General features: G+C 40.6%; 1 protein-coding gene across 4 annotated transcripts in view; it reads left to right on the forward strand.

Moving 5' to 3' along the window:
- Positions 1-13,543, forward strand: part of RBFOX1 (RNA binding fox-1 homolog 1) — a 722,992-nt gene extending 709,449 nt beyond the window's left edge. For 3 of the 4 annotated variants that reach the window (XM_087729106.1, XM_087729107.1, XM_087729105.1), the window contains one exon: positions 8,636-9,559. In XM_087729106.1, the coding sequence (XP_087585232.1) occupies position 8,636 (1 nt within the window). In that variant the 3' untranslated portion in view covers positions 8,637-9,559. Of the gene's footprint in view, positions 1-8,635; positions 9,560-10,236; positions 10,274-13,036 lie in introns of those variants that run through there. The other variant, XM_087729108.1, reaches the window with a different exon arrangement.
- The last annotated feature ends 4,608 nt before the right edge of the window (positions 13,544-18,151 follow it).

Consider the following 18,151-nt stretch of genomic DNA (forward strand, 5'->3'; position numbering starts at 1 on the left):
GCGCTGGGTCCTCAGCTTTGTGTTTGACCTGGGGGGCTAGGGTTGTCACTCATGTTAGAGGGACCTCTAGTGGCCAAGTGCTAAGGCAGGACTTCCCTCAGACCCTCCCACCTTCTTGTTATAATCTCCTTCCTTCTATCCTTTTCTTCTTTTTCCTTCCCTCTTCATTCTCCTTTCTTCTTTCTTCCCCTCTTCACTTCTTTTTTCCTTCCTTGCTCTCTGCCCAACTTCCCTTCTTTTTCTTTGCCTTTCCTCTTTCTCTTTCTCCCTTTCCTGCTCCTTCTTAGATGCTCCAGTGCAAAAGGGAAAACATTTCTCCTTTTATTTCGTTTTTAGTTTGTTTTGCTAGCCCTCTGCCAATGAAAATGGAGCCCAAGGGGTCATCATGGGCTGCAGGACTCTGTCGTGGCCCAAAATGAGGCCCTCCCGAGGTCCTTTTTCACTGGCAGAGGCATGGTGAAATGTTTCTTTGCAGTTTTCAGGGCGGCCCCATGTGCCTGATCTAAGCACCCCATGGACCGAATCCAGCCCGCGGGCCTTGAGTTTGACACCCCTGCCCTAGTTATTCAGTGATTATTTAACAAAAGAGCACAGTGGCTCACGTGGTTAGGATGCTGGGTTGGAGGTTCAAACCACAAATGTGAGGTGGGATGAGCTTCCGTCCTTCTCTCCAGCTCCAGATGCCCAACTGGGCATCCCCCAAGCAATGTTGATATCACTGGCTTATCCTTTCAATCCAGAAGCACCTCGTTCCTTTCTATACGAATGGAATTTAACAGTGATCTTTCCTATCTAAACTGAATCCTGCATCCAGTTTTGGTCGCCACGATGTCAAAAAAAATGTGGAGGCTCTAGAAAGAGTGCAGAAAAGAGCAACAAAGAGGATGAGGGGACTGGAGGCTAAAAACATATTAAGAACGGTTGCAGGAACTGGGTATGTCTAGTTTAATGAAAAGAAGGACTAGGGGAGACATGATAGCAGTCTTCCAATATCTCAAGGGTTGCCACAAAGAAGAGGGAGTCAAGCTATTCTCCAAAGCACCTGAGGGTAGGACAAGAAGCAATGGGTGGAAACTAATGAAGGAGAGAAGCAACCTAGAACTATGGAGAAATTTCCTGACAGTTAGAACAATTAATCAGTGGAACAGCTTGCCTCCAGAAGTTGTAAATGCTCCAACACTGGGCATTTTTAAGAAGATGCTGGATAGCCATTTGTCTGAAATGGTATAGGATTTCCTGCCTAAGCAGAGGGTTGAACTAGAAGACCTCCAAGGTCTCTTCCAACTCTGTTATTCTATTCTATTCTATTCTATCCATGTGATCACACTTGCAGGCATCTCCTCTTTTAAGGGTAGAACCAGAATAAATTATTTTAACTGTTCCATAAAGCCACAGCTTTCTTCATCCCATATAATTGTCCACATAACTTGATGGGTGGACTTGAAGATCTAAGGAGAAACCTTCACATTATTCTCCATGTGTATGGGAATACTATTTAAGCAGTTAAATTAGTTTTGTGGGAGAAAAAAAACTTGTCACCCAACAAGGGCTGGTTTTTAAGTGATTTGTCTTGTAATGTTTTGTAAAATTCCACTGGTAGCACATCCGGCTCTGGTGTTTTCCATGATTTTGTCTTTTAATCCCTTCCATCCCTTCCATCATTGTTATTCTCTCTTCCAGTGTCCTTTTCAATTTTTCTGGAATCTTGGGCATTTCCACTTTTTCTAAATATTGTTTTATCTTTTCTTCTGCAAACTGTCTCCCATTAGTATAACTTCTTATAATATTTTCCCACTATTTCTTTTCTTTTCTTCATTTTGGTAGCATATATTTCCTTCGTGGTCTATTAATTTATTTATTTATTTTTTTCCTTTCTCCTTTTTCATCTTATATGCCAACCATCGTCCTGGTTTATTTGCATTTTCAAAAACTTTTGTCTTGTTGATCTTATTTTATTTGCAACTTCTTCATTTTGCTTTTAAGTGATTTGGAGGGCAAAAATGGGGAAAACATCTTTTCCAACAGTCTACAAATGAAAATAAACAAATAAATCACAAAGTGATGGAAAATTCTTATTAAGGACTTTTTTCTTTCATTTGGAAATACACATCTTTTTGAGAAATTAAACCTCCAGAGATCAATATCTCCAGTATCTTTTCTCAGGAACAGCCCACTTTTTGGCAAAAGAAACATGTTTAAAATAGTTCTGAATTGTTAAGAAACAGATCTTTTGACTGCTATCCCCAAAATTAGTTGAGATTGAGAGCGGTCAACCAAGGAGATGGCACATGGGTATTGTAGTTGTTAAGCAATCTAAAAAATGAATTAGATAAGGATATCTCTCCTTTTCAATTTACTGAGATTTTTTTTAAAAAAAAAATTTAGCAATCGGTGAACAAAGTTGCAAAAAGTTTTTTTAAAACTTCAGTGTGTGTGTGTGTGTGTGTGTGTGTTTTCACAACTGTCGACTTAAATTTTCCTCAGATTTTCGTTTTACCCACTGAGTTTGAGTGAATTATTTGGTCCCATTTTATCAATCAATTTGTGGTCTTCTCTCTTTGGAAGGAAAAAAATTCTTAATAAATGCAGTTTCGTAGACCATTTTTCAAGATAACACTACTCTTGAAAAAATTTCATCCGTTTACAAAACATAGTGAATAGCTTAGCCTGGTATAGCAATAGCAATGGCCCTTAGTATTATATACCGCTTCACATTGTTTTACAGCCTTCTCTAAGCAGTTTACAGAGTCAACCTCGTGCCCCCAACAGTCTAGGTCTTCATTTTACCAACCTTGAAAGGATGGAAGGCTGAGTCAACCTTGAGCTGGTCAGGATCGAACTGTCAGCAGAAGTAGCCTGCAGTACTGCATTCTAACCACTGTACCACCACAGTATAACAGAATAACAGAGCTGGAATGGATCTTGTAGATTTTCTAGTCCAATTTCCTTCTCAGGCAGGAAACCCTATACCCATGATGGCCAATCTATGCCATGTGTGCCAGAGGTGGCATGCAGAGCGCTCTCTGTGGGGCATATACACCTTCGTCAGCAATTGTTCTGTTTTCCAGCACACGCATGCCTGTTGGCCAGCTGCTCTTCACATGTGCCAGAGCCCCATAAACTCCATAAGCATAAGCGTGCTGGAAACCTGAAGCCCAGGTGGCTGGCGCAGCTGGTCTCAAAGTTTATGGTATTCCAGTGCGCACGCACACACGCATTCCAGTTTGGGCATTCGGTGCCAAAAGGTTTCGCCATCACTGTCCTACTCCATTTCAGACAAATGGTTGTTCAATCGCTTCTTAAAAACCTGCTAATTCTTTATAATTTATATTGCTGCATCTAATTATTGAGCTGTCCACTTAGACTTCATGCATCTCAATTGTGCTACAACTTTAGGTAGCATCATTGTAGTAAAGTCTTATAAAAATATTGGATAAAGGAAATTTCTAATATCTGCCCTTCTGCACTGCCGGTCCATCACATGGTGCAATCTTCCACTGCCATGCTGGTGGTTCCACCCATCCAGTTCCAGTCAGGTGCAGAAACAAAGGATGACCTTGGCTTTCTAGAAAGAATTTTGTTATGGCTACATAGCATCTAACTCTGTAAAATTCCCCCTCCCATTTTCCCACCATAGAAAAGGCATAGTAGAATAATAGAAAGTGTGGCAGGCCAAAGACCCAAAAGAAAAGATGGCTGCAGTCCTGACACTAAGACCATATTGCTGAAGTTCAGCAAGCAACCAAAACCTACTAAATTCAGAGAATGAGGAAATATAATTCGAAGCTCCGTAATTAATCTATCCCACCATTTTTATTTTTATTTTTTTGTTAAAGGAACATCTCTATGCAGGAGAAGGAGCACCACATACCATGTGAAATATGAGCGCCTTCAATCTCCAGCTGCTTTCATCCAAATGATCAAAGCAGCATTGGGGCCCAAGGTTCACAGCTGTGTGGCCAGCACCAGGACACTGCTTTCATCATTTTGACTGGCAGGTGCCAATGATGGGAGGCCTCTCTTTGGTTCACAGTGCAGCTTTTGAGAATCCAAAGCTCTGTGCACCAAGTGGCTCCCCATTGCCAACGGAAAAGCTAATGATGGAGCTCCATGGCAGAAATTTGAGCCCCCAGGTATCCTTAAGAAACTTGGGCAACACGTACTGTAGACAGTGGTGGGATTGAAATAATTTAACGACCGGTTCTCTGCCCTAATGACCAGCTGGGTAGGTGTGGCTTGGTGGTCATATGACTGGGTGGGCATAGCCAACTCAACGTCACTCAGGTCAATGGGTGCTTCGCCTTAGCTGTTACAATGTAATAAGGTTTAACCAGAGAGGCAGTTTCTGTAAGCCGGGCAATAAAAATTAGGCTAGAAACAACACCAGAATGTTTCTTTCCTGCCTTCCTTACTGGATTAGCCCTGTCAAGTGGAAAAAAAATGAAAAGGAAATTTCTTCCAACAACCCTTTCTCCAAACTGCTTAGAAAGTTAACAACCGGTTCTCCCGAATAGGTGCGAACTGGCTGAATCCCACCACTGACTGTAGACCCAAGAGGACTATGCACAGTTCACAAATGATTCTGAAGCAGTTCACACCCCTCTCATGCACTGTGTCTCACTACTCTTCATTAATCAGCTCTTCCCCTTTATATGAGCCAAAAGAGGGAGCAATTGCCCTGTAGAAAATGGACATCTATTGATCTATCTGTGTGTCATTCCATCCATCCATCCATCCATCCATCCATCCATCCATCCATCCATCCACTCATCTAGCCATCTATCCTACAACAATACATTCTTTGCACTAATTAGACTGTATTTATGTATGGATATATAATATGTGCACACACATACACACATATATATAGTATCAGGGGTGGGTTGGTATTGGTTCACTGCGCATATGTCAGCAGTTCACTATAAATTATTCTGTGCATGTGCAAAGAACATTAAAAACTACTAAAAAACATGCCAGCAATGGCAGTGGAGACCAGGGAACTGGTTCAGGGGCGTGGCCAGCCTGGGTCGCTGTTGGTTCTGCAACCCAGGCCAAATTACCACTACCAGTTTGCCCGAACCAGTGCAAACCGGAAGAAACCCACCTCTGTATAGTATGGTATACATAAACACACATACACACTTGTTTAAACAAGCACATGTAGTACATGAATGTAAAATCAGGACACAGTGAAACAGTCTGCCTTGCAGTATAACATCCAACTGCCTTGCAAGTTAACTTCACTAGTAATTTTGAAACAAACCAAGACTTACAGTACTCATTGGCAGGACTGCAGGTAAATCCTAGATCCATGCTGCAAGCTGGCTCTTGCATCTACAGTTGCACTCATGCAGAATCTGTACAAGATCATCTAACTAATGTACAGTAAGTGAGGTTGATGAATCAACAATCAATAGAGCCAAGTTGGACAGGTAGAAGGTCAGCAGCTCATGCCAGGAAGGGAAATCCTGTTGACTTCTGAGTCCAAGTATGGCTCAGCTTGTCTACACTCTCTACAAACATTGTAAGAATTTCTCACAAATGAAGGTGAATATACACATCTCAAGAAAATGTAGAAGGATCCAATCTGGGTTAGCCAACGGGACTAGAAGTTTTAGTCTACTACTCTGCTACTAAGATTGTTGGTGGATTGTTGGTGGAGCAAGCATTAAAACAGCCAGGGAAGTGATTGAAGCCTGGGAAATGGGCCAGCTGATTTACCACTAGTTTAACAAGTACTTAGGAACCAATGACTTAATAGCCAGTCATCAACACCTTAATCAATATCTAAAAAGTCACGTAAAACAGGCACCATATACAGAATAGCCCAAAGCACACATTCCACTAGAGACAAGTTCCCTGTGGATGGGCTCCAGCATGAAAGCTATGAAAGCTCGGAAGACTAAACTTCTAGTCCTGGTGGTGACCGACCCAGATTGGATCCTGTAAGAATTTCTCCCCAGGCTTTGCCATGGTCCTGAGTCAGCAGCATATGAATATTACAAAAAAGCAAATGAATTGTTTGTAGATTTGTTTGTAGATTTGAGTGTTCTGCAGAGCTGGAGTACAACTTTTTTTTTCTGGGCCAGTTGCTGCAATTGTATATTTGAGTTGGATGCTGGCAGGGTGGAGGGCACACAATCATCAAAATAGAAGTAAAAGAACAATCTCTTAATCACATTTGATATTGTAATTTGATATCACTTTTGGGGAACCTTTGAGGGCAGTGAGTCCTTATGAATGTGTACCTGTTTCATGGAGGCAGAACGGTTAGGTCAAGGTTTGGGTTAGAAGGATTCTTAGTTCAAGGCCATGTTCAACCAGGGGAACCCAACCATGGAATGACCCTAGACAGTCACCCCTTCTCAGCCCAACTGACTTCAGAAGGGTATCTCTGAGAAGACAAAATGAAGGGTGATCCCCTCTTAAACATCTTGAGTTTTTGAAGAAAGGCAAGATATAAAGCGAACAAACAAATAAAATACACCAGACACTTAGACGGAGCTTCTACTCCATAACTAGTCATGTTACTGAATTTATCCTTTACAAAGTTTCAGAATGTATTGAATGAATAATGAAATATATTGAGTGGTCATCATGTATTAAGACAGCCAGGCCTATAAGGAGGGAAGAGGCCTAATCATGGTTTAAAAACCACCAAGCAATGTTGTGCAAACACTGTTTGACAGTCCCCAAAGGTAGAATCTGTGCAAGCCAAGCAACCTCAAAATTGGGACATCCCAATTAGAGCTGCTCTTGAGACCAACATAGCCTCACAGAGAGGCTGGGATAAGGGGAAAATGGTCCCATGTAAACATCATGAGCTTCTTCAGGGGACACAAAACATAAATATCATAAATAAACGTGAGAGAGACTTTGACAAGATGCACCCTATCAAACTTCTGAAGATGAGGGAAACCCAGGTGGTAGGTTTAGTACCAAACCCCTCAGCAGGGAGCCATTTTAGTCAGGGAGTTAATGTTGATGCCCAGAAAACTGTTCCTTTGTGTCATTGATTGATTGTAACAGAGGGGCAGCAAGAGTACAGAAAGCAGCTTTTGGTGCGTTAACGGCTCAAGTAATCTCACACTTTTTTTTCTGCAGCCCATTTAGCGATCCTCACAGATTTTGTTCAGTCTGCATTTCTAAGAGAAATGAGCTGATCTGCACGAACTGAAATATCACAACAGTGGCCAGGCTGCGATCCTGCCAAGGGGACAATTATTTGAATTTTGCACAAAACTTTTCAGTCGAAAAACAAACAAACAAACAAACAAACAAACAAAAAAAAAAGGCTCAACAGTACCCCGTAAAATGTTAATCCGGACGGAGGGCATCTAACAGTGCCACCAGAGAAAGGAAACTAATGTATCAACGTGTGTTTGGCGCCAGACGTGAAAGTTGGTAGGACAGAGTCGGAGGGCAGGATACAAGGGTTTACATAAATAAGAATAAAGAAATATTGATAGGTCCAATGGATTTTTTTTTGTTCATGCCGTCGGTGTTGGATTATTAAAACAAAACTCGCCAATAGAACAGTCTAGAAGGAAACTCCTCCCTCCCTTCCCCACACAGACAAATGCATTTTCCCTTCGTGGGTTTTACAAATGCCTGTAAAAGAGGAGATGGGATTTTGACTATCTAATTAACGAGGACAAAGTTTCACCAGCTAAATCACCTTGGCGATTTGAAGCTGTGTGGAGTTCACTCCCAGAATTCCGTAGCTGGCTGGGGAATTCTGAGAATTGAAGTCCGCTGGCCTTCAAGTTGGCACGGTTGAGAAACGACGAACAAAGTACTCACCAATGACCCTAAGTGCCACCCCTTTGCTAAGACCTCACCCGCACTGTCCTAAACCTACCTGTCACCAAGAGATGATCCCACTGTCGTTGTGTAGTTGCTATTGGTATCCTTGCTTATTAACAACGAATGAACTCTGCAGATTTCTACATATTTTTTTTAAAAAAAGCATCAAGGGTAGAGTTTGGGCTATTTGAGATACAAAATAAACGGAATCCATTTGGTGAATCAATGTCAGTCCATTTGTTAATCAGGACTTAGGTCACGGATTGTTGTTTGGGCTGATGATGATTAAGCCGCCGCTGACACAGTTTGGATACAGGTAGTCCTCAATTCACATCTGAACCAACATTTCTGTTGCTAAGCAAGAATCGTTCCATGAATTCGCCCCATTTCATGACCTTTCCTGCCATCGTTGCTAAGTGAATCATGGCAGTTGTCCAGTTAGTGACATGGTTGTTAAGGAAATATGGTGTCCCCCATTGATTTTGCTTGTCAGAAGGTCACCATAAATGGGGAACCCCGCCCCCCAGGACACTGCGACCGCTGTAACTATAAACTAAGCCTCGGATTTTGATCATGTGACCACGAAGACGCCTGATCATGGTTGTAAGTGTGAAAAAATGTCATCTTTTTCAGTGCCATTGTAATTTTGAATGGTTGTAAGTTGAGGACTACCTGTAGTGCGTGTTGAGAATGGCGCGTGGCCAAGAGTTGGAACCAAATCCCCAGAAGGTAGCACAAAAATATATATATATAAAAATAAAAAATTGCAGATCTGGTTATGGGAAAAAGTGGAAGTCAAACACCCACTGGTCAAATTGCTTTGTTTCAGAATGCTTTTACACCCCTGAGTGATGCCAAGAACAGAAGCCATGCTGATGATGTCGGTCTCGTTCTTTCTTCATTGCAGGCTAGTATATACCGAGGGGGATACAGCCGTTTTGCTCCATACTAAATGACAAAAAACAAACAAACCATAATTCCTCCCCAAATGGAAGCTTTCCGAGGCCTGGGGATGGCAATACATGCAGTAATGCATCATTTTAGCAACTCTAAAAAAAATACAAACAAATAAATAAGTAAACTAAAATAAACAAATACATTTTAAAAAAACAAGGAGGAGAAAAAAAAGTATTTACATTTTTTATCTTATACCTCAGATATTTTGTTCTGTGTATTTTAATATTGTGGGTCTTTTAATTTCCGGAGGTTACATAGTTTGCTGGCTGTAGAAGGTATTTATTATTATTATTAATAATAATTATTATTAAATTAATTAATATTATTATTTTCATTGTGGTTGAACTAGAAAGCTGCTAGAAATGAATTTGTCCAGGGGAGGGTGGGGCACCATCAAAAGTTCTATATCATGTAAATGAATTATATATGCTGAATATTACGCTGTTGGGATTCCTCACTTGTTTTGTAAGAGTGTATGTGATATCATAATTTATTTATTTTTCCTGCATAAGACATTTATTTTTATTTTCAAAAGGGGTGTGTGGGGGGAGAGAGCTAGAGAGAGAGAGAGTGAGAAAGAAAGAAAAAAGAAAGAGAGAGAGAGAGAGAAAGAGAGAGAGAGAGAGAGGATCACCAAGAAGGTGGAAATGGGGCTCCACCTGATTAACTATTAAAAAAGGGGACCCCCCAATGGCACCTTATAATTCTATATCAGCTGTCTTAAATTATTCACTATTTCTTCAAAGCCAAAGGTTATGTTGTTAATTCTGAGTTCGGGGGGGGGGGAGGGAGGGCGGGGGGGGGGAGTTACAAGAAGGGTGCTTGAACTGACAACTGTACATAAAGTCTTATTAAAAGCTATGGAAGGGCAAGCTTTTAATGCATTCCATCAGGCAGCACTTAGCTCCAATCGTAACTAGCTGTTTAGGCAAAAAGAACAAAAACAAAAAAGCAAAAACACACACAAAAAAAACAAAAATAAAAAACATAATATATATATAAATATATAAATATATAAAAAAATTAAAACATTAAATTAAGTAAATAAGGAGAGTTACCTGCTCGTTAAACCATAAACAAAGCATTCTTTTTTATATTTCTTCCAGTATAATAAATTATTGATATCATTGCAGAACTTTTATATTACGGGAGAATTAAAAATAAAAATAATAAAAAAGAGGTGATTAAAGCACTGTTTCTATTTTTTTTTTCGTTTTTTTTCCAAAAAAACAAAAACAAAAAAGAAAGTAATAAAAAAGTTAAAATTCTTTGTACCGGTTTTAGAAAATAATAATAAAAAAAGAAGTGTATAAAATTTACATCTGTGAAGTAGAATTATTCAGTTTGAGAAATTTACACATTGACAATGTTTTAGATTTTAAACCCAGTAGATTATTCTTAGTTAGAGAGAGGAAAAGAAACACACAAACACACACATGTTCACTCATTCTCATTTTTACATGCTACGTCTAGTCCAGATTTATAGACGCATTTACAAATTCTGCAATCAGTGAGTATTGATAATCATGCTCTTCTCATCCGTTCGGGGGTTGTTGTTGTGTTTTTTTTTTTGAACCAACATTGCATCATGTAAACAAACTGCAATTCTTCGGAGGGTCCAATTCCGGAGAGCCTTTAATTCTGATTTCAAAGGCCTATTTGATTGTTCCATGATTATTAGGTCCATGAAGAATGTGTTAGGTCAGGGGTGTCAAATCAAGGCCCGCAGGGCAGATCCAGCCAGTGGGGTGCTTAGATCTGGCCCGAGAGGCTGCCCTGGAAACAGTGAAGAACCGGCCCATGGTACCTCTGTCCACGAAAATGGAGCTTGCAAGGGTTGCCTGTGGCCTTACCGGGCTCCGTTTTTGTGGCAGAGAGTTGTAGGAGGCTGTGAAAGCCAAAAAATGGATCTCAGGAGCCCTTTTCCACTGGCAGAGCGCTTGGGCCACCAAAGGGTGACGTTGAGCTGGCCATGCCCCCCCCCCCGAGGTCAAACACAACCCTCTGTGAAATTGAGTTTGACATCCCTGTATTAGTTCCTCATAACTGATGGCCATCCTATGCGTTTTTCCAACTTGTTTCTGCAAGTTTTGCAAGACACAATGCCAAAAAATGCAGGCTCGGATATCGCTGAGGAAAAAAAAATATTGCAGTTTGTCTGTGCATATGTCTGTGCATATGTTATTTATCTATTATCCTTAGTTGGAGTGTTTGTCAACGTTTCTTGGTTTTTGTTTCGTGGTGGGTTTTTTTGTATTTTAAAAACATTAAAAGCAGAACAACCGTACTGCTACAATTTTTTTGAAGATAGTTATATACTCATGTGTGCCATGCAGAATCAAAAAAGAAAGAAAGAAAGAAAGAAAGAAAGAAAGAAAGAAAGAAAGAAAGAAAGGGGGAAGGCTTCAGTTAACAATGATTAATTCACCACTGTGAACTCGCCAACTTGCTATAAGCAATTCCGCTTGTTTAAGAAGTGTTTGTGATCAGGCTTTTTTCCTCTTTGTCATAGTTAAAAACATGCATGCGATATGACCAGTTGAACGATAACCATCAATAAAGTTTCACCAGATTTGAAAACCAGCTTTCTGGAACATTTGTATCAGGTTTTGACTCAGTTCAGGATTGAGTGCAGCAAAGGAGAGCTAGTGAAAAAAGAGAGAGAGAGAGGATTCACATATAACCCCCATTGAATGATGAAAAACATTGTATACTAAAAAATCATTGTTTGTTTCTTTTCCTTTCTTTTAAAGACCCCCAAAAGCAGAACAACTGTACCACTGCAGTTTTGGTGAAGATAGTTATCTATTATCTTCAACAAAGATAGAATGAGGACTTTTTAGCGGTCATGTTTTATTCCTGAGATGATAAATTTTGGAAATTCAGGTATCAATCAGAACCTCAAGTGTTCTTCACATCCCTCTTCCTCACAACTACAATCTCAAATTCTTCCCCTGTCCCAGTAAATCAAAACCTGTTCAAATCAAATGTTCAGTTACAGTAGGAGAATTAGCAAAGTATCCAAATTTATACACATAGTTGACGTCCCTCCAGACATACCATGTTTCCCTGAAAATAAGACAGAGTCTTATTTTCTTTTGACACCCCACCCCCAAATAAGCACTTGGCCTTATTTTCGGGGAGGTCTTATTATTTTTGAGATGCAGAAGGCGGCGATCGTGGTCACCTCATGGCTGTTGTCATGTTGCAATATTTTAGGGGAGGGCTTATTTTAGTGCATGCACTCAAAAGCCCAATTGGGCTTATTATCCAGGGAGGTCTTATTTTCAGGGGAGCAGGTAGCTTTGTTGATCTGTAGAGACCCCCTTTTATACCATTTGTGAGAGGCTGCCATGATAGCAAAGTGACAGCAAAATAGGAATTATTCGAGGGTCGTGTTTGGGGGGATTTCCCTCAGTTATCCCTTCCAATGTCATTTGTCCCACCACAAGGGCAAAATTTTAGTTCACCTCAAAGTAGAACCGCCATGTTATTTCTCAGTTTCAACTCCAACTCCTCTCAGTTGGAGTTCTTAGAGAGGAATGTAGGTTGCTGTTGTTTTTTTTCCCTACGCTCTCCGTTCGTCTTCATGGCAGTTAGTGAAGGGAAAATGAATGTTTAGGATCAAAGGGGCCATTTGTTTATTGTGAACTTTTAAACATCGAGGGAAAATCTAGCACAGGATATTAATGTTTCTGAGTTCAGAAACTTGAGGGTGCATACAGACGTACTTTTCCAAACTGGACTCTGCTTCCTTGTCTCCTCCGAAGCAAGACAGTTTTCTTCCAATTTTGCAACAATGCCTTTCGCCAGATTTATTTAGCTGCTCTTTGAATACCAAATGATCCTCTCTTTCTTCCTCCTCCTTTTCAAAGCAGCAAGTTTGTCCATTTGTTCTTTTCTTTTATCTTTGGTTAGAAAGAGAAATCTCTATAATAATACAGGGTAGGAGAATTTGTGATTTCACATCTCCCAGCCAATAGTGCTGCGCACACTGCTTCTGCTACAAACCTGTAGAGCTGCTGTCTTTGAGTTTTAAAAAGAGAGCGAGAGAGAGAGAGAAAGAGAAAGAGAGAGATTCTCAGATTTCCAGACGTTGGGAATTTGTTACTCCAATCCTGGACAACGCAGTGGGGATAATTCCATTGTGATTCAATTGCTTGAAAATAAAAATAAAAAATGCACGTCTGTATGCACTCGGAAACACCTTTTTTTAAAAAAAGAAAACAAAAAACAAAAAATGACTGTGAAATAAATATTTATTTTCTTACAGAAATTCAGTTTTCAACACATAAATCCTCCTGATGTTTAAGTGATTAAGTCAATGTGTCATTTTGGTTTGAATACAATGGCTGTTTCATTTGGTGCAACTCTTTGTTAAAATAAAATAAAATAAATCTTGCACACAAATGAGGTCGCCACGCACTAAGGAAAATATTTTTGTGGAAATAAAATAAAATAAAAAACTTAGAACACTCCAATCATTCATTTTATTCAAATGTATGTCTGATATAGGGAATGTTAATTTTTTTTTCTGGTTATATAAATTATTACTGATTATATGAATACTGATTTTAAAAATTACTGATTAATACCATATGTAGAATATTGTGACTTCAAAACAACTACAGATCTTTGAACCCGACAAGTGTGTATATCTGTCTTTAGAAATTAGTGTTTATATCACTACAGTGATTTGTGAATAAAGGAAAAACAAATGGTTTGTAATATTAAAAATAAAAGCTTAGTCTGAAATGGTGTAAATAAAATGTGTGTCCGGACCTGTGTTCTTTCTAATCTTTTAAAAAATTATTTACTTTGTGGGCTACAAATTTCTATTACGCTTATATTCACCATCTTTTCACAATGAATGGAGAGGAATGAATATCATAAATAGCTGGAAATCAAAGGGCTTGTCGCCATTAACCCCAAGGAGAGCAGGCAGTGAGTGATTCCACTTTATACTCAGTAGTCTTCGACTTACAACAGTTCATTTAGTAACCATTCGATACAGATTAGATACAAATTAACAGAGTTGGAAGGAACCCTGCAGGCCATTTAGTCCAAACCCCCTGCCCAATCAGGAGACCCTGCACCATTTCCGATCGATAGCAGTCCAGTCTCTTCTTGAAAGCCTCCAGTGATGGGGCTCCCACAACGTCCGAAGGCAACTTCTGTTCCACGGGCTGATTGTTCTCACTGTCAGAAAGTTCCTCCTTATTTCCAGGTTGAATCTCTCCTTGGTCAGTTTCCATCCGTTATTCCTTGTCTGGCCTTCGGGTGCTTTGGAGAATAGTTTTACCCCCCCTAACTCCTCTCTGTGGCAGCCCCTCAAAGATTGGAAGATGCTCTCATGTCTCCTTTGGTCTTTCTCTTCACTGGACTAGCTGCATTCAAAGTTACAACAGCACTGAAAAAAAGTGACTTAGGCCCATTTTTCACACTTACGACCCTTGCAACATCCCCATGGTCACAAAATCAAAATGTGGATGCTTGGCAACTGACTCATATTCATGACAGTTGTAGTATCCTGGTGGGGGGGGGGGGTTGTCATGTGATCCGGGGGGGGGTGTCACGTGATTTTGCGACTTTCTGACAAGCACAGTCAATGGGGACACCAGATTCAGTTAATAACTGTGTTACTTACTTAACAATTACAGTGATTCATTTAACAACTGTAGCAAGAGGGGCCAAACAGGGCCAATCTCACTTAGCAAGTGTCTCCCTTAGCAAACATAAATCCTGGCCTCAATTATGGCCGTAAGTCAAGGCCTGTAGTGACAGTGAGGAGACAAGGAGTGTTCTGATCCAGGCTTCCCCAGCAGCACGAAGCCGAGTCCTCATCCCAATTAACCCTTTTTATTTAATGTACAGCGAATTCCTCTCCAGCAAAGTCTTTCCTCTCCCACAGTCTTTCAAGATAGTTCACAATTACCAATCTTTATCAAACTTGGAGAGTGGTCAGGCTGATATCTTTCAGACACCGCAATTCTTGGCAAGAATGCAGGAATGAACTAATTGTCTCCTGCAAACTCCCCTCCCCTTTCGCTCCTCTTTTATTCCCTATGGGAAGGGCCATTCACTGTCCATCTGTGACCTCACTCCCAAGTCAACCCTTGTTCCTTAGCTGTTCTCTTCATCTGGCAACTCTGCACATGTGCATACTGGGAACAGGCTCCAGCTGTTCTTCTGCCTCACTGACTCCGAAGGCAGCTGATAACTGTCAGACGTCACTGACCCCCCCCCTCTGCCTCTGACACAGAGCCCTCATCAGAGCCTTCTCCAGACTCCAGGACTGGCCCATGTTCCTCCCCAACCTCCTCATTGTCTGACTCTGCACTGGTGGGCCACAACAAGGAGAACATTGTGCTGTGTAAAGTTTGGGAGAAAAGAATGAACTTGCATCTGTTTCTATTACAATGAGAATTACATTGATTTCTTTCCCGTCCCTAATCCAAAGGGGGTTGTCTGAAACTCAGCCTTATCATTCATTGTTTATTTAGTTATTTAAAACTTTGATAGATCTTCTCCCATAAAATCTCAACATGATTTACAGTCAATTTTTTTTAAAAAAAGAAAAACAATAATAAAGGAGATAATGTAAAATGCATCTATTAAAAATGAATGGGAAAGAATGGGAGTTTAGAAATTGTCATGCAGAGAAGTCTGGTTTGTGGGGGAGTCTTCAGCAGGTGCCTACTAATAGGTTATGTTTTAATGTAGAACTTCTATTGATTAATTTCCTTAAAATATTTATTAGGCCCGCACAGCTGGGGAGGCTCCATTTTATCCTGCATCGCACCTTTTCGATTTGGACGGTCCTAACATTATTATCTTGTGTTTCATTACAACCAATTCAAACTGGTTCACAAGCGAGAACATTTTCTGCTGTTAGAGTTGCCAGCCCAGGACTCAGCAGTAAATCTCCATTTCCATCCAACTTCTCGCACACAGCTCAGCTTGGCTGCTGCTAGATTCAAGCTTGGCAGAAGTTTCTCCAACATAAACACAGCAGAGCTAGAGAAGGTTCTTTATTGCAAATGAGAAAGAAGCCAGCCTGAAAAGTGGATTGCTTTCTGTCAGCATGCAGGAGGCTTCCTTTGTTCTGACCGAGGCTTCCCAAGAGCCTAAAGCAAACTCCTGGTTCCAACAACACCTCCTTTTATTAATTTGCTGTGAATTCTGCTCATTCACATCCAGCAAAGTCTCTCCAGGGAGAGCTGCTAGGCTGATATCTGCAAAACTTAGCAAGGTGTCTCAGAGAATCATGAACCAATTAAGTGAATTAATTGTCTCCTGCAAACTCCATTCCCCTTTCGCTCTTTATTTTTCATCATCCACCTGTGGCCTTATTCCCAAGTTGACCCCTGTTCTTTAGCTGTTCCCTTCGTCTGGCAACTCTGCACATGAGCACACTGGGAACAGGCTCCAGCTGTTTGTCTGATTCTGAAGGCAGCTAATAACTGGCCTATGGCCCTGACCCCCTCTCTGCCTCCAACACAGAGCCCTCATCAGAGCCTTTCCCAGACTCCAGGACTGGCCCAGGTTCCTCCCCAACCTCCTCACTGTCCGAATCTGCTGCCAGCTCTGCTGGCCGCTGGTGGGCCAAAACATCCTCCTTGTACCTAACTGTGATTTAAAGCCATTGCTGCCGGTTCTCGCCCCTTCCCTTGTTTGAGTGGACTGTCTGCCCCACATTTAATGGCCTTGAAGGGAGAATGTTTGGTTATTCACAGACCTGACATTGCTGTCCTGAGAACTCAGGAGATCCCAGGTTGGCTGTCACCCCTGCGTCTTCAGGCAAGGTCCCTGTCCAGATTTTCAAGAGATGAGTGTGCAACTGTCATTTCTCCATTAATGTGCAGCTTCCCTTAAATCCCAAAAGATAAAGATAGATAAGAGAACCTTTATTACCACTTTTTTTCTGTGAAGACAGTGGCACACATTAAAAAATGAAATTCTGATGCCCGCTCTCAAAAGAATATACATATTCTTTTTTTATAGACTATAAATAAAGACTGTGTAGAATCTTTTTTTTTTGGGGGGGGATACATATTCCAAATGGTCTGTGATTAATATATGTTTCTGTGTGTGTGTGTATGGATGGATGGATCGACAGACAAATGATACACAAACAGACAGATAAGATAGATAAGAGAGATAGAGATAGAGATGGATAGATGGATGGATGGATGGATGGATGGATGGATGGATGGATAAGATAGATAGATAGATAGATAGATAGATAGATAGATAGATAGATAGATAGATAGATAGACAGACAGACAGACAGACAGACAGACAGACAGACAGACAGACAGACAGACAGACAGACAGATGAGAGAGAGAGAGAGATGAATAGTTGGATGGATGGATGGATGGATGGATGGATGGATAAGATAGATAGATAGATGGACAGATGGATGGATGGATGGATGGATGGATAAGAGATAGATAGATAGATAGATAGATAGATAGATAGATAGATAGATAGATATAGATAGATAGATGATAGACAGACAGATATAGATATATAGATAATATAGATATAGATATCACAGACCATTTAGAATATATAATGGGGAAAAAGTCTTGAGGGTTAACAAGATTGGTACTATCCTATATACTGTATTATAGTACTATATATGTAGTATGGTTGAAGCTATATAAAAAGAAGACATCTGGAAAGATTCTATGGAGTTCATTTTTCCCCACTTGAGAGAGACTACAAAGTGATGTGCAGAGATCCACAACTGACAAACATACCCAACTCCAACTCACCACAACCAAGTGAGCTCAAAAGCACCCTGCAAGGCAGTTCCAAAAACTTAAAAGGCCCCTGACAATAAGGTGATGAACAGTAGCTTCTCTTTGGAACCTGGCAGACAGCTGTCATCAGAGTATGCTACCCAGCTGAACTAGACCCAGAGAGTTCAAATTTTCTGTTTCAGAGTCCTTAACAGCCTCTTTGGCCTCTGGACACTTTGAAAGGGAAACCAAGGCAGTGGCGATTGAAATATTAGTCAATTCCACCAACATTGCAGGGGGTGATGCTTTCTGTATCTACTCAGTTTCCACCCTGCACTAATCATCCCCCGGTTTCCTTCTCGGTCTTGGAAATCAGATTTTTTTCACATTGTGAAACCTTTCATCTTTCTCAAGCTGCCTATTGCTAATGAATTTTTTATTTGTTTACTCACTGACTCTCCCAGATATAAAAGTGACACTTAACTTAGGGGGAGAAGGAGGAAGGAAGGGAGAGAATGAGAGAGAGAAAATGAGAAAGAAAGTAAAAGAAGGAGAGAATGAGAGAGCGAAAACGAGAGAGAGGAAGAGACAGCAAAAGAGAGAGAGAATGAGAGGGGGGGAAGGAAGTAAAACCAACTGG

Source organism: Thamnophis sirtalis, unplaced genomic scaffold (genome assembly GCF_051295495.1).
Source record: "Thamnophis sirtalis isolate CommonGarterSnake01/CBP01778 unplaced genomic scaffold, rThaSir2_p1.2 scaffold_14, whole genome shotgun sequence".
Classification (NCBI taxonomy): Eukaryota; Metazoa; Chordata; class Lepidosauria; order Squamata; family Natricidae; genus Thamnophis; species Thamnophis sirtalis.